The sequence below is a fragment of the Aedes albopictus genome, chromosome 3, assembly GCF_035046485.1.
Source record: "Aedes albopictus strain Foshan chromosome 3, AalbF5, whole genome shotgun sequence".
Classification (NCBI taxonomy): domain Eukaryota; kingdom Metazoa; phylum Arthropoda; class Insecta; order Diptera; family Culicidae; genus Aedes; species Aedes albopictus.
This window is the reverse complement of record NC_085138.1, coordinates 281,262,318-281,285,443: the sequence shown is the minus strand read 5'-3', so window position 1 is coordinate 281,285,443 and position 23,126 is coordinate 281,262,318. Positions and strand designations below refer to the sequence as shown.

At 40.1% G+C, this 23,126-nt stretch overlaps 2 protein-coding genes and 2 long non-coding RNA genes across 5 annotated transcripts in view; 1 reads left to right on the top strand and 3 right to left on the bottom strand.

Annotated features, from left to right (window-relative positions):
• Positions 1-20,282, bottom strand: part of LOC109420330 (ubiquitin-like modifier-activating enzyme 1) — a 37,702-nt gene extending 17,420 nt beyond the window's left edge. The window contains exon 1 of one of the 2 annotated variants that reach the window (XM_029857245.2): positions 20,126-20,282. The gene's annotated coding sequence lies outside the window, so the exon portion shown is untranslated. Of the gene's footprint in view, positions 1-20,080; positions 20,102-20,125 lie in introns of those variants that run through there. The other variant, XM_062861126.1, reaches the window with a different exon arrangement.
• LOC115257529 (uncharacterized) lies at positions 1,637-2,782 on the top strand. Its single transcript, XR_003893195.2, has 2 exons — positions 1,637-2,193; positions 2,246-2,782. It is a non-coding gene; the product is annotated as an uncharacterized LOC115257529 (long non-coding RNA).
• Positions 10,023-16,983, bottom strand: LOC115257528 (uncharacterized). The gene is made up of 2 exons (XM_029857246.2): positions 15,699-16,983; positions 10,023-10,210 (listed from the first exon to the last, which is right to left on the bottom strand). Exons 1-2 carry the CDS (start codon positions 16,039-16,041, stop codon positions 10,161-10,163), a joined length of 393 nt encoding a protein of 130 aa, XP_029713106.2. The 5' UTR covers positions 16,042-16,983; the 3' UTR covers positions 10,023-10,160.
• Positions 20,283-21,898: 1,616 nt separating the features above from the next.
• Positions 21,899-22,554, bottom strand: LOC109399083 (uncharacterized). Its single transcript, XR_009999000.1, has 2 exons — positions 22,142-22,554; positions 21,899-22,082 (listed from the first exon to the last, which is right to left on the bottom strand). It is a non-coding gene; the product is annotated as an uncharacterized LOC109399083 (long non-coding RNA).
• Positions 22,555-23,126: the final 572 nt, after the last annotated feature.

Sequence of the window (23,126 nt, the reverse complement as noted above, 5' to 3'; positions counted from 1 at the left end):
GAGTGTTTTCACCCGTGGTAGCGGATAGGACACTCATTCTCACAAGCCACCGCTTGAGACGAATGGTCTGTCGCTGTCAGCATGAGTAGTGTGTGGATGATTGGAAATTGATCTTGTTGGGTCGCTCACGAAAGGAGCTCTCGAACTCTGTCAGTTCTCACACCGAGGAACTGAAAACGATCGCCGCAGTCATTCATTTTCAGCTGAAAAACAGGCACTGAGACTGATATTTGGCAGGCCTGATTTCAATATTGTATTTTTTACGAATATTCAGACTTTGGAGACGAAATTGAACTCGCCCTAATATGGTACTAACACAGACAAACAGACGTAACACTTCGAACATTTTTCGATTCAAATCATAGTCACGGAAACATATTCGCCCAATGCTAAAAGGACTAAGTTTGGCCGACCACCAACTAGGTGGCGGTAGTGAGCAAACGTAAAACTCGAACAAAAACGATGCGAGCGCCACGGTTGGGCAGTTGGCCAACTATAAAATTTTGAAAAAGACCGTTAAATCGGTGTACGATGTGAATTATCAGAGTGTTACGTCTGTTTGTCTGTGGTACTAACCTAACATTAATGACACATTTTCGCCTTCTTTCCCCGATTAAGGCGAAACCAGCTGATTTTGTTATAAAAACATAAACAGCTGGTAGCCGAGAACAATAAGGATGAACGTAAACATCGGTGAACCAGCTGGTTTTGTTGTGTAAACATGACCAGCTGATGAACCAAGAACAAAAGACCTTAATGGTAAACATTGAGACGACCGGCAAAAACTGTCATCTTTCCTCTTTTCAACAACCATTCGTTTTGAGGTGGTTTTTGGAGAAACTTTCGAGTTATAACGGTTTAAATGAGCCACCATTTGACCAAAATCGAGGGGTCTGCATAAATTGTTGTGGCTCTAAGGGGGGGAGGGGGTCCATCAATTTGAGTAATCAAATACATTTTTCTTACCTTTTTTAGCTAGGACTTTCAGAAAATCGCCAACTTAAATATTTTTGATGACCAGGTGTAAATAGTGGGCCGGTCTTAGCGAGGATTACCCCAATACTTTTTTCTTCGAATGAGTGTAATTAGTTATTGTACCTTTTATTCCGCCTTATTTTGATTATCCTTTGACAGATACGCGTATTTCGACTACCATAACTGACACTGAGGATGGTTACCTTGATGGTTACAAGTGGTTATCAAAATACGCCCCGAATAAAACGATATTATACGACGGTGATTCAGGTTATCATTTTTCAATTATTCATGGTATCATAAGCAGGATCATAAATCTACGATACAATGAATCGTTTTGATGTTAGCAGTTATCATTTTCGTAGTTACAATGATAGAGCGAATGGGTTGTTAAGTATCGTTACCATTCAAAAATGCAATTTTTCTCGAACATAAATTTCAAGCAATGATTCAAGCTATCATTGCTTTATCATCTACTTGATCATACAGGGAATAATAAAAACAACACGGAAATATTTCACCAAATCTACTTTATCGACTCGAAAAAAGTGTACACCCCTGCGGGCATTTCTCGCGTTCTGTCAACTCCGTGAATGATAATGTGAATCGTTGTTTATTTTTAATCGTTAGTTTAGTGAAACGGGAATGGATTACCTGCATCGGTTTCCGACACATTCCACCGCGAGAGGCGCTTCAAGAAAAGTTTAGCTCTATCGGAACCTAATGGAAACTATTGGATGTTCCATCAAATTCCAACAGATGGTGACTCCATAGTGCAAACAAGTTTACCGTGGCTATCCATAATTAGGATTAGAATGAATTTTATGAAATTTGTTCCTGATTGAACATTGAGTAGAAATTTTAAAACGCCATTTAGCGCATTGTTCTTAATTCTCAATGTTTTTTTTGTAAAACAAATTACATGCAACTATTTTTGGTAAAAATTAGTATTAAAAACAATTAAATTATTCAATTTGAGCTCGAATAGTACAGTACTAGGTGCAGTACGGTAAAACTGCTGCAGCAACATTTTGACAGTTCGTTTTTGTTTGGGCCAATCAGCGTTGAGATCGCAGCAACAGCAGCCAAACAAAATGTAAATAATGTAGTCAAATTGGAGAAAAAAAACTATCGCGGTTTCCAGTGGGAGATTATTTTGTCGAAACGGATGCGGAGTGGGATACAGCGATACGCCTGAGACATGCTGCAAGATACGAAGTAAGTTTTTCGTAAGACAGTTTTGTAACTTTAGTAAAAAAATCCTTTTTAGACATATGCACTCGCCTGCGCAAGAATCGAACAGCTATCAAAATTCTAGCGAATCGAAGGACGGAGAGGACACTTCAAGGATGGAAGAAGTATCGAACGACAATTATCTTGAAGATAGGTATGCAGGCTTTTCGAGGAGGAGAAATCTAAGAGCGATCAGCTCTGGAAGAAAATCGGTCGGTTCCGCAAGAGATCGTCGCGCGAAGGAACAGCATCAAGCGCGAGGATCGTGAAAGCAAGACATCACAACAACACCCTGTAAGAGAAGCTGAAGCGGCGGCGTAACGATTGCAGAGTGACATGAATGCTGTATCCAAACACAGCAATTTCCTGGAGCAATCTAAGATCAACGCGAGCTAATGAATTTTCTGATGGAAGCATTCCAGTTTCGTGCAACAAAACGCTGGTCTAAAATAATAGCCATTGGAGCGGTTAAGGTGATACCCAGTTCACTGGCATAAGTGCTGCTCCGATTCGGACATCTTATCTAATATCATATCTGCTATTTCTATAAATAAAAATGAAATCGTAAAATGAACATGTGTACATCATCTTTTCTCTGCATCCTTGGGCTTCGGAACACATTTATGTGAAAAAAATCGGGAAAACAAGTAAAATACGATGTATAATATCTATTTCACCTTGCAGTTTTGGGAGTACATGGTGAACCTATTCAAATACAAATTACAAATGAAAATTAGCTTGAATTGATCTTACTGTTCTGAGATATAATGAACCAATTCAACAACACATTTTACAAAATTAGTAAAGAAATTACTTGTGATAAAACGCAAGAATCGCTAATCAACTATTTCAAAGTTTATGCGTCACCACGAGGCTTTGGAGAACCAGTTTCAGTTATTTGTGTTTAACCCTTTATAAGGCAGTGGCAACTATATTGCCACCTACTGTTTGTATTTTTTTCTGTTTTATAACAATTTATTTCGAACTTTTTTTTTGGTTTACGCAAAATTGGGACTACTAACAACGCCTGGTATTTTTTTGGTACTAAACAAAGCTTTAACAACAATTTAGGAGCCATTTGTAGTCTCAAAAATGGCTAATTTTGACCGCGTGAAGAAAATTAGCTCAAACTTATTGTAAAATTTATAGATTTGGTAATATTTTAAGAAATAATCAAATTCTGGGTTGACATGAGCTGAACTACACAGTTTATATTATGAGTTAAGCCCCAATCCACTCTAAAATCTCTTTTCCGGCTTTTTGTCGAAGTCAAAAGAAGAAAAGTACCCTAAACGGGCAGTGGCAAGAATATTGCCACCAGCGCTGGTGGCCTAAACGGGCAGTGGCAACTATATTGCCACCTCAAAAGCTCGTTTTTGGGGTTAACGGGCAGTGGCAACTATATTGCCACCAGCGTTTTTGGCCTAAACGGGCAGTGGCAACTATATTGCCACCTAGGTTTTTGATAGTTTCTTTCAAACAAAAATTGTTTTGTACATGTAATCATGTATATAATCATTTCCATAATAGTATGCGTTGACAACTCTTCTAGTTTTCTCGGCCTTATAAAGGGTTAAGCGCAAGAACTACTTCACTATTTCAAAGTTTTATGATAAAGAATATGCGTCACCACGCAGCTTTGGAGAACTTGGTGAACCAGTTTCAGTTATTTGAGTTTGTACGCAAGAACTACTTCACTATTTTGAAGTTTGAGGAGAAAGAATATGCGTCACCACGCAACTTTGGAGAACTTGGTGAACCAGTTTCAGATAGAGTCCCTATAATTAGAGTCTGGCGGACTGTCACTTTCGACCGGAGCCAATCGAGCATGACGTCATAGTGTCCTCACCGATGAATGCTACACCGTGACGTCATGCTCGATTGGCTCCGATCGAAAGTGACAGTCCGCCAGACTCTAACTAGACTGACTCTAGTTTCAGATATTTGAGTTTGTGCGCAAGAACTACTTCACTATTTCGAAGTTTGAGGAGGAAGAATATGCGTCACCACGCCACTTTGGAGAACTTGGTGAACCAGTTTCAGTTATTTGAGTTTGAGCGCAAGAACTACTTCACTATTTCGAAGTTTGAGGAGGAAGAATATGCGTCACCACGCAACTTTGGAGAACTTGGTGAACCAGTTTCTGTTATTTGAGTTTGAGCGCAAGAACTACTTCACTATTTCGAAGTTTGAGGAGGAAGAATATGCGTCACCACGCAACTTTGGAGAACTTGGTGAACCAGTTCCAGTTATTTGAGTTTGTACGCAAGAACTACTTCACTATTTCGAAGTTTGAGGAGGAAGAATATGCGTCACCACGCCACTTTGGAGAACTTGGTGAACCAGTTTCAGTTATTTGAGTTTGTGCACTATTTCGAAGTTTGAGGAGGATAATAATATGCGTCACCACGCCACTTTGGAGAACTTGGTGAACCAGTTCCAGTTATTTGAGTTTGTACGCAAGAACTACTTCACTATTTCGAAGTTTGAGGAGGAAGAATATGCGTCACCACGCAACTTTGGAGAACTTGGTGAACCAGTTTCAGATATTTGAGTTTGTGCGCAAGAACTACTTCACTCAGGCTTATTCTGTGCGGCGTGTGAGGTGAGACGGACGGTTTCGTCTCACGTGACGTGAGACGACTAATGTAAATCAAATGGGGCGAGTCGACTTTTGTCACCTCATTCGACTCGTCTCACCTCACACGCCGCGCAGAATAAGCCTGACTATTTCGAAGTTTGAGGAGGATAAGAATATGCGTCACCACGCCACTTTGGAGAACTTGGTGAACCAGTTTCAGTTATTTGAGTTTGTACGCAAGAACTACTTCACTATTTCGAAGTTTGAGGAGAAAGAATATGCGTCACCACGCCACTTTGGAGAACTTGGTGAACCAGTTCCAGTTATTTGAGTTTGTACGCAAGAACTACTTCACTATTTCGAAGTTTGAGGAGGAAGAATATGCGTCACCACGCCACTTTGGAGAACTTGGTGAACCAGTTTCAGTTATTTGAGTTTGAGCGCAAGAACTACTTCACTATTTCGAAGTTTGAGGAGAAAGAATATGCGTCACCACGCCACTTTGGAGAACTTGGTGAACCAGTTCCAGTTATTTGAGTTTGTACGCAAGAACTGTTTCACTATTTCGAAGTTTGAGGAGGAAGAATATGCGTCACCACGCCACTTTGGAGAACTTGGTGAACCAGTTTCAGTTATTTGAGTTTGAGTGAAAGAACTACTTCACTATTTCGAAGTTTGAGGAGGAAGAATATGCGTCACCACGCCACTTTGGAGAACTTGGTGAACCAGTTCCAGTTATTTGAGTTTGTACGCAAGAACTACTTCACTATTTCGAAGTTTGAGGAGGAAGAATATGCGTCACCACGCCACTTTGGAGAACTTGGTGAACCAGTTTCAGTTATTTGAGTTTGTGCGCAAGAACTACTTCACTATTTCGAAGTTTGAGGAGAAAGAATATGCGTCACCACGCCACTTTGGAGAACTTGGTGAACCAGTTTCAGTTATTTGAGTTTGAGCGAAAGAACTACTTCACTATTTCGAAGTTTGAGGAGGAAGAATATGCGTCACCACGCAACTTTGGAGAACTTGGTGAACCAGTTTCAGATATTTGAGTTTGTGCGCAAGAACTACTTCACTATTTCGAAGTTTGAGGAGGATAAGAATATGCGTCACCACGCCACTTTGGAGAACTTGGTGAACCAGTTTCAGTTATTTGAGTTTGTGCGCAAGAACTACTTCACTATTTCGAAGTTTGAGGAGGAAGAATATGCGTCACCACGCCACTTTGGAGAACTTGGTGAACCAGTTTCAGTTATTTGAGTTTGAGCGCAAGAACTACTTCACTATTTCGAAGTTTGAGGAGGAAGAATATGCGTCACCACGCAACTTTGGAGAACTTGGTGAACCAGTTTCAGATATTTGAGTTTGTGCGCAAGAACTACTTCACTATTTCGAAGTTTGAGGAGGATAAGAATATGCGTCACCACGCCACTTTGGAGAACTTGGTGAACCAGTTTCAGTTATTTGAGTTTGTGCGCAAGAACTACTTCACTATTTCGAAGTTTGAGGAGGAAGAATATGCGTCACCACGCCACTTTGGAGAACTTGGTGAACCAGTTTCAGTTATTTGAGTTTGAGCGAAAGAACTACTTCACTATTTCGAAGTTTGAGGAGGAAGAATATGCGTCACCACGCAACTTTGGAGAACTTGGTGAACCAGTTTCAGATATTTGAGTTTGTGCGCAAGAACTACTTCACTATTTCGAAGTTTGAGGAGGATAAGAATATGCGTCACCACGCCACTTTGGAGAACTTGGTGAACCAGTTTCAGTTATTTGAGTTTGTACGCAAGAACTACTTCACTATTTCGAAGTTTGAGGAGGAAGAATATGCGTCACCACGCCACTTTGGAGAACTTGGTGAACCAGTTTCAGTTATTTGAGTTTGAGCGCAAGAACTACTTCACTATTTCGAAGTTTGAGGAGAAAGAATATGCGTCACCACGCCACTTTGGAGAACTTGGTGAACCAGTTCCAGTTATTTGAGTTTGTACGCAAGAACTGTTTCACTATTTCGAAGTTTGAGGAGGAAGAATATGCGTCACCACGCCACTTTGGAGAACTTGGTGAACCAGTTTCAGTTATTTGAGTTTGAGCGCAAGAACTACTTCACTATTTCGAAGTTTGAGGAGAAAGAATATGCGTCACCACGCCACTTTGGAGAACTTGGTGAACCAGTTTCAGTTATTTGAGTTTGAGTGAAAGAACTACTTCACTATTTCGAAGTTTGAGGAGGAAGAATATGCGTCACCACGCCACTTTGGAGAACTTGGTGAACCAGTTCCAGTTATTTGAGTTTGTACGCAAGAACTACTTCACTATTTCGAAGTTTGAGGAGGAAGAATATGCGTCACCACGCCACTTTGGAGAACTTGGTGAACCAGTTTCAGTTATTTGAGTTTGTGCGCAAGAACTACTTCACTATTTCGAAGTTTGAGGAGAAAGAATATGCGTCACCACGCCACTTTGGAGAACTTGGTGAACCAGTTCCAGTTATTTGAGTTTGTACGCAAGAACTACTTCACTATTTCGAAGTTTGAGGAGAAAGAATATGCGTCACCACGCCACTTTGGAGAACCAGTTTCAGTTATTTGAGTTTGAGCGAAAGAACTACTTCACTATTTCGAAGTTTGAGGAGGAAGAATATGCGTCACCACGCAACTTTGGAGAACTTGGTGAACCAGTTTCAGATATTTGAGTTTGTGCGCAAGAACTACTTCACTATTTCGAAGTTTGAGGAGGATAAGAATATGCGTCACCACGCCACTTTGGAGAACTTGGTGAACCAGTTTCAGTTATTTGAGTTTGTGCGCAAGAACTACTTCACTATTTCGAAGTTTGAGGAGGAAGAATATGCGTCACCACGCCACTTTGGAGAACTTGGTGAACCAGTTTCAGTTATTTGAGTTTGAGCGCAAGAACTACTTCACTATTTCGAAGTTTGAGGAGGAAGAATATGCGTCACCACGCAACTTTGGAGAACTTGGTGAACCAGTTTCAGATATTTGAGTTTGTGCGCAAGAACTACTTCACTATTTCGAAGTTTGAGGAGGATAAGAATATGCGTCACCACGCCACTTTGGAGAACTTGGTGAACCAGTTTCAGTTATTTGAGTTTGTGCGCAAGAACTACTTCACTATTTCGAAGTTTGAGGAGGAAGAATATGCGTCACCACGCCACTTTGGAGAACTTGGTGAACCAGTTTCAGTTATTTGAGTTTGTGCGCAAGAACTACTTCACTATTTCGCGACGGGCTTGGTGGTCTAGTGGCTACCGCTTCTGATTCGTATGCAGAAGGTCATGGGTTCAATCCCTGGCCCGTCCTTTTCATCCTACTTTGTATCTTTCTATCCACTTTCTATCGCTCTCTCTTCTCTACATATACAACTCATATATATTCATATGTTCATAGCCATCGCTAGAACCAGAAACGAATTGAAAAAAGTCGTTTCCCTCCCTTCCAACTTCCACTCACAGCACAGTGTATATATAACGCCTATAAGTTATGCAACCAAAGCGTGCTGTGCCGCTTGACCTTATTCACCTTATTCACCACACAATCTATCACGAACACTATAAATAACCCCCAATCCATGGATCGCATCACCGACCCAACGGTGACTCCCAGATTTCCCATCCTTTCCATCTAACAAATACCCCAGTCCGTGCTGATTGTGGGGACGCAGAGTGCTCTCGGTCTCTAGTAGCAACAACCAGTACACTCTAACATTCCTTTCCCTTCCCAGCTGACTATAAGGACTTGGCCGGCGCCGTTATTGATCAAATATGCATGAGCTGCTAAAATTGCACTTTGAGAATAAGTGGGATGTCCCAGCTCCTTATTCAGTTGGATCTCAGTGCAGCTGGTACCAGTTCAGATCAATCACGGAGGAGCAACCATTGACATGTATAGTCAGAATTGATCGTGATCGTTTTGATCAAGAACTACTTCACTATTTCGAAGTTCGAGGAGGAAGAATATGCGTCACCACGCCACTTTGGAGAACTTGGTGAACCAGTTTCAGTTATTTGAGTTTGTGCGCAAGAACTACTTCACTATTTCGAAGTTTGAGGAGAAAGAATATGCGTCACCACGCCACTTTGGAGAACTTGGTGAACCAGTTTCAGTTATTTGAGTTTGTGCGCAAGAACTACTTCACTATTTCGAAGTTTGAGGAGGAAGAATATGCGTCACCACGCAACTTTGGAGAACTTGGTGAACCAGTTTCAGTTATTTGAGTTTGAGCGCAAGAACTACTTCACTATTTCGAAGTTTGAGGAGGAAGAATATGCGTCACCACGCAACTTTGGAGAACTTGGTGAACCAGTTTCAGTTATTTGAGTTTGTACGCAAGAACTACTTCACTATTTCGAAGTTTGAGGAGGAAGAATATGCGTCACCACGCCACTTTGGAGAACTTGGTGAACCAGTTTCAGTTATTTGAGTTTGTACGCAAGAACTACTTCACTATTTCGAAGTTTGAGGAGAAAGAATATGCGTCACCGCGCCACTTTGGAGAACTTGGTGAACCAGTTCCAGTTATTTGAGTTTGTACGCAAGAACTACTTCACTATTTCGAAGTTTGAGGAGGAAGAATATGCGTCACCACGCCACTTTGGAGAACTTGGTGAACCAGTTTTAGTTATTTGAGTTTGTACGCAAGAACTACTTCACTATTTCGAAGTTTGAGGAGGAAGAATATGCGTCACCACGCCACTTTGGAGAACCAGTTTCAGTTATTTGAGTTTGTGCGCAAGAACTACTTCACTATTTCGAAGTTTGAGGAGAAAGAATATGCGTCACCACGCCACTTTGGAGAACTTGGTGAACCAGTTCCAGTTATTTGAGTTTGTAGGCAAGAACTACTTCACTATTTCGAAGTTTGAGGAGGAAGAATATGCGTCACCACGCCACTTTGGAGAACTTGGTGAACCAGTTTCAGTTATTTGAGTTTGTACGCAAGAACTACTTCACTATTTCGAAATTTGAGGAGGAGGAATATGCGTCACCACGCAACTTTTGGAGAACTTGGTGAACCAGTTTTAGTTATTTGTGATTAAACGCAAGAATCACTTATAATCACTATTATCACGATTTCTAAATGTTGGGAGAGTTTTTGTTTAAAAATTAGTCATAGAATGCTTAACCTTTTAGCTTTTAACTTAAAATTGATTTCAAGAATAACATATCAGCTGCTTCAAGTTTGGAGAATATGGAGAACCTACCCTCGGATTTTCGGATTTTTTTCTTAAAGCCCACCCCCCTAAGCTTCTGTTTATTACTTATAAACAAATATAATGGTGAAATAAGGATTCTTCCAATTTGGTTCAATAGTATAGTTGGTCAGGATTGGGACGTCCGTGATTATGTTCATCGAATTGATAACCGAAGAGATAAACATTGAATAGCCATGATGAAGCCTGCAAGAAATATAAATAATATAAATATTTAAAACTAGGGCGAATTCCTAACTTTCTAACGGGTTATTGCCAAATATAGTTTGTATTTGTTATTCATATTGTTAGCATTGACATAGCTAACTTTTTCTATTTTCTCACTAATTTTCTTTGATAAACGACAGAAAGAGGGGGCCTGTGCCCTCTTTTCCATCTTTCTCTATTTCATGTGTATTTAGGAGAGTGAGTAAAAAAACACCTAGCTACGTCAATGATTGTTAGGAAACCTTTCAGTGTCATACGCCATACTGGTAGCGGTTAATTTAAAAACTCTTGCTTTTCAATCGCACAACCGCGCTACTCCCATTGTTTTTACTCTTGTTTGAAAACCGCTATCGCTACCTTGTGAGCATTTAACGTAACACAACGAAGATTCTGAAAGTATCCCTGATAAAATCTCTAAATAAAACTTTCGGAAAAAAAAAATCTGAAGGAACTCCTAGAAGGATCCTAGAGTACTCCTGAAAAAAACTGATGAATGAATCTCTGAGGAAACTCATGGAAAAATCCCTGTAGGAACTCCTGGAGGAATCTCTGAAGGAACTCCTGGAACAATCGCTGCAGAAACTCCTGGAGAAATCTCTAAAGGAGCTCTAAGGAAAAACTTTGATGTATTTACTAAAGGAATCCTATAGGATTCAGACATTAGGAAATGTCTGAAAAAATCTGGAGGAATGCTTGAAAGAAATTCTGGAGGAATCCCAGGAAGAAAATCTGGAGGATTCCCAGGAAGAAGAAAGAACTCCTGAAAGAACTCTTGAAGAAAGTTCAGCAGGTATCCCTTAAAATATGCCTGAAGGAGTGCTGAAGGAATTCTTGCAGGAACCCCAGAGTAATCTCTGTACTCCTGGAGAGATTTCTGAAAGAACTCCTGAAGGAATCCCTGAGAATTCCCTGGAAGAATTCCTGAAGGAACTTTTGGAGGAATCCTTAAAAGAACTCACGGAAGAATATCTGAAGTGAGGAGTTTCTTCAGATATTCTTCTAAGTATCCGCAAAGGATGTCCTATAAGTATGCTTGAAAGAACTTCTCAAGGAAACCTGAAGAACATGTTGAAGAAACTCCTGTAAGAATTTCTTAGAAAAGCCTAGGAAAATTTCCTGGAGGAATCTGAAGCAACACCATATGAAATATCTGAAAGAACTTTGGATGAATCCCTGAAGGAACTGTTGGAAGAATCTGTGAAAGAACCCCTGAAAGGATCCCTGAATCAACTCTCGGAGGAACCCCTCAAGGAACTCTGGAAGGATTCCTGGAAGGAAATCCTACAGGTATCCCTGAAAGAACTCTTGAATAAACTCCTGAAGGAATGCTGAAGGAGTTCTTGAAGGAACTCCTGGAGAACTCCCTGTAGGAGCTCCTGGAGGGATTCTGGAAGAACTCCTGGATAAATCACTGAAAGAACTCCTGGAGGAAGCCATGAAGGAACGCCTAAATGTATCTCTGAAGGAAGTCCAGAAAAGATCATTGAAAGAAATCCCGAAGCAATTCTGAAGGAATCTCTGAAGAAATTCCTGGAGAAATCCCTGTAGGAGCTCTTGAAAAAAATTCTGAAGAAACTCCTGAAGGCATCCTCAAAGGAAGTCCTGAAGGTATCCTGAAGGTAGGACAGAACTGCTGAAGGTAACTGCTGAAAGAACTCCTGGAGAAACTCCTAAAAGAATGCTGAGAGAATTCTCAAAACAACTCCTGGAGAAATCCCTCTACAACTCCTGAAGGAATACTCAATGGATCTTCTAAAATAAGCCAGGAAAAAAACTTCTGAAGATCTTTTATTTTCTTTTTATTTTTTGTGGCTTGAGGTTCCCTCTAGAATTTGGCTTGCCTTTCTTCAACTTAGTGTTGTTTGAGCACTTCTACAGTTATTTACTGAAGGGCTTTTTTTACCTGCCATTGCATGGATTCGTATATTTGGAGCCAAGCACAATGATACACTATGTCCAAAAAAGGTACTGGAATCGATGCCACCATCTCCGGATTGGCGATCCAAAGTCTTATTCACAAGGCTAACTGAAGTCCTGCTGGACGAACTCCTGAAGATATGTTGGAACAATCTCTGGAAGGAACTCCTGGAGAAAGTCTTAAAGAAACTCCTTGAGGAATCCATTAAAGAACTCTTTGAGAAATCCTGGAAAACATCCTTTGAGTATTTCCTATATGAATCCATAAAGAAACCATTGGAAATCTCTTAAAGAACTCTGGAAGTGCCTCTGAAAGAAAGCCAGAAGAAATCCCTGGAAGAACTCGTGGAAGAATCCCTGAAGGAACTTCTAAAGGTGAAGGAAGTCCAACAGGTATCCCTAGAAGAATCCTGTTGAAATTCCAAGAGAATTGCTAAATCAGATTCTGATGTAACTCCTACAGAAATCCCTCGAGGAACTCCTGAAAGAATACTCAAAGAAACATCTGAAATAATCTCTGAAAGAGCTCCTGAAAAATAACTCCTGAAGGAATCTCTGAAGGAACTCCTGAAAAAAATCCTGTAGGTACTCCTGGAGAAGTTCCCGAAGAAATTCCTATAAGAACTACAGGAGGAATTTCTCAAAGAACTGTTGGAGGAATCCCTGAAGAAACTTCTAAAGGTATCTTGGAAGGAAGTCCAACAGGTATCCTTGAAAGAAATCCTGAAGGAATGCTGAAGCAATCTCTGAAGGAACTATGGGGCAATCCCTGATGGAATTCCTGGAGTAATTCCTGAAGGAACTCCTGGATAAATCCCTGAAGAAACTTTTGAACAAATTCTTGAAGGAGCTCCTGGAGAAATATCTGCAGGAACTCTTGGAGGAATCCCTAAAAGAGCTCTTGGAAGAATCCCCCAAGGAACTTCTGAAAGAGTACTCGATGGAACTCCTGAAAAAATCCCTGAAAAGCTTCAGCAGGAATACTGAAGGTTTCTCTGAACTCCTGTAAAAATACCGGTACGAACTCCTGGCGGAGATCGTGAAGGAATTCCTGGAAGAATCCGTGAAGTAAATCTTTGAGAAATTCCTGAAAGAAATCCTTGGAGTATTTGCAGGATAAACCTCCGAATGAACATCTCAGGAAATCTCCAATGGAACTCTGGTGAAATCCCTGAAGGAACTCCTAAAGGCATCCTTGAAGGACAACCGTAGGAATCCCTAAAGAAACTTCTTGAAAAATCCCTGAAGGAAACCCTGGAATAAACCGTGAAGGAACTCCTGGAGGAATCTCTGTATGAACTCCAGTATGATTCACTGAAGCAAATCTTGGAGGAATATCCAAAAGAAATCCTGGAAGATTCTTTGAAGGAACTCCTGGATGGATCCTCAATAGAACTCCTTGAGAAATCACTGAAGTCCCTCCTGATTAAATCCTTAAAGAAATTCCTGGGAGGATCTTCATAAATCTACACGAAAAATCCCCAAAGAAACTCCTGAATTCGAGCCTGGATTAAACCTTGAATGGACTTCTGTACCCTTAAACGAAACAACACAGGCCTGTGTACAATGCACACATATTTGTGTAATACTAGATCAGCGTTAAATGTACACAGTATCTTTTCTGGCTCTAGCGCTGGTATGGATGCAAAGTTCATATTTATTTTTCACTGAACAATGACATGCATTATCAAGAATCGATTAGTGCAAAAATAATTGTTTAATTTGTTTTCATGTCAGAAAAGTAACTTTGTACATTTGACACAGCGGTGAGGCAGATCCAGTCGTACACAAAAATGTGTAACTTCTGTAACCGTGTGCAGGAATTCTTGGAACGATATAAAATTGAGCTCCATGAGAAATCCCTAACGGAATCCATGGACGAACTCTAACACGATGCACGGAAGGAACTCCTGAAGGAATCCCCAAAGGACTCTGGAAGGATTTACTGAATTTACTGAAGGAACTTCTAAAGAATACCTGAAGGGAGTACTGAAGGAAACCATGAAAGAACTTCAGGAGGATTCCATGAAGAAACTCCTGGAAGGATTCCTAATGAAACTCTTTGAGAAATCCCTGAAGGAACTCTTGTATTAAACCATGAATCTTCCGAAGGAATCACTGGAAGAACTCTAAGTGGAATCGCTGAAGAAATTCCTTAAAGAAAACTTGGAGAATTCTTTGAAACCACTCCTGAAATGATTCCTGATGGACGCAACACATATGTAAATAGCGAACACTCAAACAAAAATTTGGTAGAAATCGGTTGAGAACCGTTTTTGCAATCGTAGTCACCGACCGCATCAACGTTCGACAAAAAATTGCCCGACCTCAACATATATAACCCCTTTAAACCTTGAAGAAACTCCTGGAGGAATCAATGGAAGAAATCCAACACGATTCACGGAAGGTATCAAGGAATCCCCAAATAAACTTTTGCCAGGATAGGGGTAGGCGGAGCATATTGAGCAGGTGAGGTATTTATAATGAGCACCTTGAATTTTCACGGTAAATTTACAAATTTACAAAAAAAATACTGATGACGAAACATTAGTAAAAAACGCCGTTTACCTTGAAAAATTCATCAAAATGCGTGAAATGGTCATGTACTGGGAAAATATTATAACAATCAGCTGACCTAAATAAGGTTTTAGGACTCGAAATAACGACTTAGTGGGTATCTATCAAGTTGCTTGATATTTCTTGAGCCAATGATATGTACTTATAACACTTTTCAAATATTTGTATAATTATTTTGATAAAAAATATACTTCAAAAAGTTGATAGTAGGATAGGGCAAAATGAGCAACAGGTGAACAAATAAAACTGAACAAATAAAACTGCACCTTCCTGGGGGGCAGGATTCCTCCTGGCTGCCGAATCCCTCGTCGCTGACTACCAAACCAATCAATGCCAGCAACATTGTTGTAGTAACTGTAAATGTAACTGTAATTTATTTCAAAACGGTAGCCTGTTAGTTATTACCTACAACTTTTCTGCCGTGAATCGCAAGTCAGTCCAATCTGTAAAAAGTAGGCATTGAGAAAATGGACTCTGAAGTTTTCAAATTCGATTTCTATGTGGAACTTCAAAAAATCGCTATGAATTCAAAACTTCTGCGATCATCATGAAACTTTCATACGTTGTTTCAAACGTGGGCACGTAACTGTGAAAAATATAAAACTGGCTAAAACAGTGTTAAGTTTTGTACTGGAGGACAAGATCGTAATGGGACTGACTTGCGATTACATTTCATTATGGGACAATCTGACTTGGTGTTGTTTTTCAATTTTACTGAACAAACTTATTATTTGTTTTCACGCAGCTGAAAGATCATCTGAAGAAAGATCGAAAACGGCCATTAACTCATTTTTGCTCAAAATGCAGATGGGACTGACTTGCGATTCACGGCAGTTTTGCTCAGGCCAAGGAAAGGTTAAACGGACAATAATCAATCGATTTTTTTTCCGCTTCTTGTTTGAACTTCGCATTTCGTTAAACTATTCAAACTAATCTAGTTTATCCGTCCCAAAAAGCCACAAAAACTACTCACCCTCCGGAAGCTTCACTTCCAGTTCCGTCGGTGGTGGCACGGCAAAAAGCTCCACATCCGGATTTTCCCACTTTTTCTTCTGCTCGTCCAAACTGATCAGCTCAAATGCTTCGTCCACCGACAGGTTGATGTTCTTTCCGCCGAACTCGATCTTGAACAGCCCTTCCGGCTCGATGTAGGTCAGAGACTCCCTGGCCGGTGCAGCGGAGGTCTTATTTTTCAGTGTCACCCCCACTTTCTTCTTCGGGGGTCGGATGGGCGTTTCCTTGGCCACGGCACCTTTTCCGGGAGATTTCGCACTCGATGCAGCTTTCTCGCTACTTTTTGCCGTCGGCACTTTCATTTCGACATCTTCCCCTTTGACAGCTTCATCTGCACCTGTCGATGTACTCACAGTTTCAGGTTTTTCTGGAGCGGCGGGTGTTTTTTCCACTTCTGTCGACGGTCCCGCTATTGGTTCTGGTTGCTTAGTGGCCACTGGAACCGGCGCCGTGCTGGACGGGGACGGATTATCGTGGCCATAGTTGTTTAAATGGTACTGCAACCCAATCACGGATTTATACTTTCTGTCACACTTGGGGCACCGAAACGGGACTGTTTTTATTCAGCGTTTTGATGTAGTCCTGCACTTCGGAATCGAGTCCCATTTTCACGGGGGTCTGAGCTGGGGAAGCAACCGAGCGCTTCCACTTTCCGGACAAAGTGCACTGTGTTTACACTTCTGTATTGGCTCCGAATGTAGTTATTCACCCGGCCGACGGCTGCTTGCTGACCGCTGCGGCGGTGGGGAAACGGGGGAAACTATTTATTACACCTGAAATTGTCAGTATAATAAACCTTAATATTATTTATATCTGTAATTAAATTGAAGTTTTACCAAGATTTCTGCTTCCGTGTTGCCGCTCCAAGCTCCAAACAGCTTCAAACTTTTTTTCATATTTTTTTTTTGTTTACGAATTGACAGGTGGGTAAATACGAATCCATGTATATTCGTGATGCCATGTATAGGCAAACGAAGATCAACCAATATCGAGGCAGAAGTTATCGGTCGAAAAAATGTATGGGAATTTGAACATTTTTCCATATATTTTAAATATCTCGAAATTTTGATAAAAAATATTTGGTACCGTAGATAGCTATCATTATGGCCTACAACCTGTACCAAATATTTTTTCCGATAAAATGTTTAATGAGTCAAGAAACTAATTTTTATTATTTTCTCCATACATTTTAAAAGTGAAAAACTCCTGCTCACTAGCGCCATCTGTTGCAATTTTCGCAAAAGCTGGTAATCCATTGAACTGTTGGTGCCATGATTCGCTGTTCCCCTCGAGGTTCTCCTGTCGCGCTTTGTTCGGGGCCATATGGAACTAGTGCTCGCGGGACGTTAGAAAACATAAAAGTTCTGAAGATGGAAAACTTCGTGGAAAAAGTGGAAAATTGTCCAACGAGCCGCTGCCCGAGGATCACAGTGGAAGTACTGGAGCAAAGGCTTCGAACATGCCGTTCTTTCTTTGGACTGTATGAAATTTCCAACGCTTTCGTCTGGTTTAGCCATACAAGATACATTGTGGAAGCTTCTAGGTAAGTTTGCAAGTGATATTTGGCTAATCCGACGATAACCAAAATCTGCCACTCCCAAGAGCTTTAAAGTGATGGCACGTAAAAATATCAAATATAAATGTTTATGTGGCATAATGTACGGCGCCACACAGTGTCAAGTGCATTCCATTAGTTTGTGAGTTCCTGCACACAAAAAGTTACAATCTGCGGTGCTAAATCCAGTTAGCATTACAGACTAACTTTATGACGTCCATATTCTACCATTAAATCCTTAAAATAGTGACAAAAATGAATTATGCCATTAAACTAATGGGGAGTTATATTATTAAAAATTATTCATAAATTATTGGATGTATCACTATTATAAGTTGTATGATACTTCAAAGGTTGTGAATGATAGAAATTTTTCAAACATTATCATTTTATCGTAAAATGATCATCACTTGTATGATTATTATTCCACCAATAAACATCGTATAATATCAACGATACCGTGCATCGTATTTTTCTATGCGGGGCGTATCTGTCAAAGGGGAGCGTCCATAAATTATGTTACGCTTTGAGGGGGAAGGGGGGGGGGGGTTCAGCAAAGTGTGACGACCATACAAAAATTTCAGAGGTCCCATACAAAAAGAGTGACATAGGGGGGCGGGGGGGGGGAGGTTTGAAAATGGTCGATTTTTGCGTGACGTAATTTATGGACGCTCCCAAGGATAAGCAAAATAGGGCGGAATTATAAGGTACAATAACTGATTGCACTCATTCGAAGAAGGTATTTTGCTTGGAGGGTTCGAAGAGTCGGTTCAAGAGCACAAGACTTATTCACTAAACGATTCAAATTGGAAGCTGTGCGTAGACTTTAAAAATATTGTGGATTTACCGGCTACTTGTATTTTACCGGTCGCTTCAGTATGGCCTCCAAAGTAGCCGTTTCATAATGCGCTATTCCTCGTAGTAGGCTGACCATCCGTCCCGTATTTAACGGGGCAACAAAATTTTCAAACGCTCGTCTCGGGAGCATGGTTAACGTTTTTAACTTAATTATTCGTTCTTTCTAGCTGAAATAGCATTATATACATCATGCAGTTCTGTTTTTGGACATTGATTTTCTTTTTGTTGAGTTTCCGGAATGTGTCCCGTATTTAAGGACAAGGTATTGCTTTTTTCACTGAAAATTTTCTATGCTTCGCTGAACAACATGACGTTTTCTTCCAGCGAAGGCTTACGCGATACAGAAAATCGCTGAATTTCACACTAACACTGCAGAAAATCTGTCAACAATAACTCAACACACATGCATTTTCAGCGAAAAGATCTATTTGCGTGACAACAATCCACTCACATGACTACCGGGCGGCCGCCGTCAAATATCAGGATTGCCAACTGTCCGGCGACTGCTGTCAGTTTTCTTTGTCGCCGAATCTGGCGCTGGGTCTTCGGCGCGGAAACCCAAAGGTGGGAATAAAATTTTGGGGTTTGCGCGCAATATTTGGAGTACATAGCTCAAAATTTGAAGAGCACCGTTTTTTAGAACCGCTGAACGGATTTGGATGAAAATGCATCACGCTAATTGTTCAGTGGTTGTCAACAGCGTGATGCATTTTCATCCAAATCCGTTCATCGGTTCTAAAAAATGGTGCTCTAGAAATTTTGAGCAATGTACTCCAAATACCTTGTCCTTAAACGGGACAAATCTGGTCAGCCTACCTCGTAGCGACATTCATTTTTTGACAATCAAGTTGATTTTTATATGAAAACAAAAAATCAACAAAAGATAAATTTGATAGCGTCAAAAGAAGCTCAAATTTATTGTAAAATTGATGATTTATATCCTAAAAGACAACGCTAACCAGTTTATCGGTTAGTATTTATGGGGATTTTTTTAACTGTATTAACACAATGGAAGACATCCACAAAACTCCTCCATCATTGACTTTATATGTCAAACATATTTTGTGAGCATTTAAAGCAAGTTAAAGTAATTTGAAATTTCTCTCAGTGTATATTACGTGAAGTTTTTTTTTCGAACAAATAACACAAGGACAAAAACAACAAATCTGGCAACCATGTATTAATGTCGACTTGGCACCGAAACGTAAACCAACGTCGCTCCACCCCTCCCACTAATCACGACACTGCACGACAGAACAGGAATATTCTATCCCAAACATGAAAAATATATCTAGATTGAGTTTAAATAAGGGCGAAAGTAACATGAGAGAGTTCTCTTCATCGACTCTCTCTTCTGCAAATTAAAGTGACAAGATGCAAATTCAATTGAACTTTTTTACACTTAGACGCTAGATTGCATCGCAACCTAGCGATTTATGATAAAAAAGTTCAACCATACTTGCATCTTGTCACTTTAATTTGCAGAAGAGAGAGTCGATGAAGAGAACTCTCTCATGTTACTTTCGCCCTTATTTAAACTCAATCAAGATATGATTTCAATTGTCCAGTACTCGATCACGGGATCTTATAGTTTATTGCATTGCTAACTGGACTGCGACAAAGTGCGGAATCTCAAATAAAAGTGCGATATTGCATCAAATCGTTCCGGTGTCTTCACCGCACTTATTCATCACGAGCTAATGAATAAGTGCGGTGAAGACACCGGAACGATCTGACGCAAAATCGCACTTTTATTTGAGATTCCGCACTTCATCGTCGCACTTATAACCGCGCAATGCGCAATATCTACATCCCGTTTTTACTACAATGAAAAATTCAAAACATTTTCCATGACATGGTCCACGATGTTATCAGTTACGAATCAGCAAGCCACTCTGCAGATGCCTCGTAAATAAATAGGTACTGACACTAGTCACTTGCTATCGAACTAAACACACTAACACGACTATTACCACTTTCAGCAATCACTCACGATAATCGACCGAACTTTGCGAAATACTTCCGAAATAAGTACGACCGTGAAAAATCCGTGATTAACTCGGATTTTGCAAAAACAAAAAAGTTCCGCACGCGAATCAAGCAACAGACCTGCTACACTGAACCAGCACACCCTCTCAAAATCAACTGAAAACCAATATGCTCACGCCCCTTGACGATTGTCAGTCGGGTTTCGGATGACGATCATTCGGTCTGGCTCGCACTGGATGACAAGCAGTCGTATGCGCATCATTCGATTTTTGTAGGAACTGCTAGTCGCAAAGTGAATGTTAATCTAATCAGTGTCGAAGGGCAATAAGACGCAACTTGGATGCCATGAAATTTGCTTTGTGGATGATGTACAGTAATTTTTGGAATTCATTAGATTTGTTCTTTTCATTCAATTTAAAAATAAATTTAATTCAAATAATTTTCTTTTGGTATTACTGGTATCACTTTATTAAATAATAAGATGTCTTAACACACTGCATGAAAATAGGAGCAACTGTTTAAACTTGTTCTCAGGTCGTTTGTAGATTGGTTTGCCAAGCTTATGTTTAACAAATTGATTAGCATTGGCCAACGTCGTGAAGAGCTGCGTAGCCCCAAAGGTGATAGTGATGATTATGGTCACTTCCCGGCAATCCAAATTGAATTGAATTGTGAGCGATGTGAATTGCAGAGCCCCGTTTGTGGACTTGGACCTTCAGGTTCCATCCTGACAAGTGTTCTTGCTCGCACCTTCATAGCTGTTGCCCCTGATTCCATCATCATAAAAGCTGAAAAACATTTGCAAATTCTGGAATTTCCACAATAACTTTAAACACAATTTTCATTTTATTACCTACTTTTATATCCACTCCTACGGGTCCGGTTTTTGTTGAAAATAATAAAACTGCGCTAGGTGAAGCACGAATCAAACGAAAAATGAGCTGTTAAACTAATTCGCAGTAAACTAATCATGGCCGCCGTTGATCGTTTCGAAATAATTTCTCCAATAATCAAGCCGAAGACCAATCTGAGTACGATAAACGAAGAGATTGTCTCCCAGTTTTCAACCGACAATCATCTGATCATGCGATGATTTGTCATTCGGCGGATGAATCCATACGAAATTGGGATTACTTGATTTCAGATGAGCGGGAATGATGTTTCATTCGTTACAAGGAGGATGTTTTCGTTCAGTGTACTGAAGCGCACTGATGCAGCGTTGCCAACCTTCCAGATTTATCTGGATTTATCCAGATTTTTGAGGTCCCATTTTGCAAAAATCTGGAAGATCCAGACATTTGTTTTCGGGATTTGTAAGGTTTTTCTCGGAATTTGTAAGGTTTTGCCCGGAATTTGTAGGGTTTTTCCCACAATCCAGACTTTTCCAGACAAAACTTCCTAAATCATCCAGATTTTTCAAAAAATGACCTGGCGACCCTGCACTGATGAATGAATGTCAGTCAGCTTGTACGAGTACGAAAGAGACAAAACGTACTTATGTCGACTTGGTGTCGATATCGCTTACACGCTCATTGAAATCTACTCAAAAGTGAGTAGAATTCGACTCACTTTGGTAGAAAGTGGAACAGCTCAAAAGAGAGTAATCAGGCTCTACTCTCTTTAGAGTAATTTGCGAATTTGTCTAAAAGTGAGTAGAGAGTGAGTAACTTTAAAACTGCGATTTGTAAAAGTGAGTAGATTTCCAATAATTTCAATTTGGTAGGTTTTATTCGTAAAATTAAAAAAAAAATACAAAATAATGAAAGAACATATTTATTTATATATTTAGAAGTAATTTTACAATTAATGATTTGTTACACTAATTCCAAATCTGCAAAGACATATGCCATTGTGATGATCTAGGATGAAGGGGATGGTATGGAGTGGTTCTCGGTTTTCGGGCTGGTCGGCCTCATGCTGGCTACGGTGAAGGTTCCGGAACTAAAATCATTTGCATATTTATTAGTTTTCGTTGAAAGGCACAATTTTAAACAACTTACTTAATTGTTGTTGCCATGATTATCACTTAGCAGGAAAAAATAAGTGGCATCTTGTCCGTCAACTTGGATCCGTCGTTCGACATCCATAACAACCTTGAATATATAATATTATGTTTCAAAACAATATCAAATTCAAAGAAAACTACTTACCTTGTAATGCAGGAATAGTTATCGCTTAAAAGAATAAATTCATAAAAAAAGTTATCCGCAAATTTCATTTTTACGGCAAACTGCTGACGGTTACCGAAGATGAATTTGAATGATGCTACTCAAAAGTGAGTTCATCCCCAAACTAATGCAATTGAGTAGAAATCTACTCTCTTTGGAAAAATAATGTCACTCAGTTTTTGACATTTTCGATGAAATACTAAAGTGAGTAGAATCCTACTCACTTTTGAGTAGATTTCAACGAGCGTGTACCGGCACGCAAGTGCCCTATCTGCAAAAAAATTATTGTAGTTTTTGACAGCTTTTTTATCTGAAACATCATAGGGTGGGGCAAAATTCAAAACCCTTAAGTGCCCCACACAATGCATACGTTTGCGTGTGCGTGACAGTAGTTTGACACATTTCCCATGGGAAAACTGTCAAAAAAACGCAAACCTCGACGGAACGGACGCTATGTGTTCCAGGCTTTATCCAACGCTTATTCTGAGTTGATTTTTCCTGACAGACGAGAGTTTTGTTTTTTATTGATTAATATTGAGACAATCTGCTAATAGATAATAGCTAGCTGCCTATAGGCATTATTTGTATATGAAGATCATAATCCATATCTGTAGATTATCCCTCATCCAGTGAATAAAACAGCGCACCCTCATGCTTGGGAAGATTCAAAAATTACGTCCATCATTTTTCGGGATTTCTAGACCCCCCCTCCCCCCTCTGTCACGCAATTTCCCTATACCCAATACACGTAATGTCACACTTTTCTAGACCACCCCCCCCCCCCTACCCCAAATAATGGACGTAACTTTTGAACGTT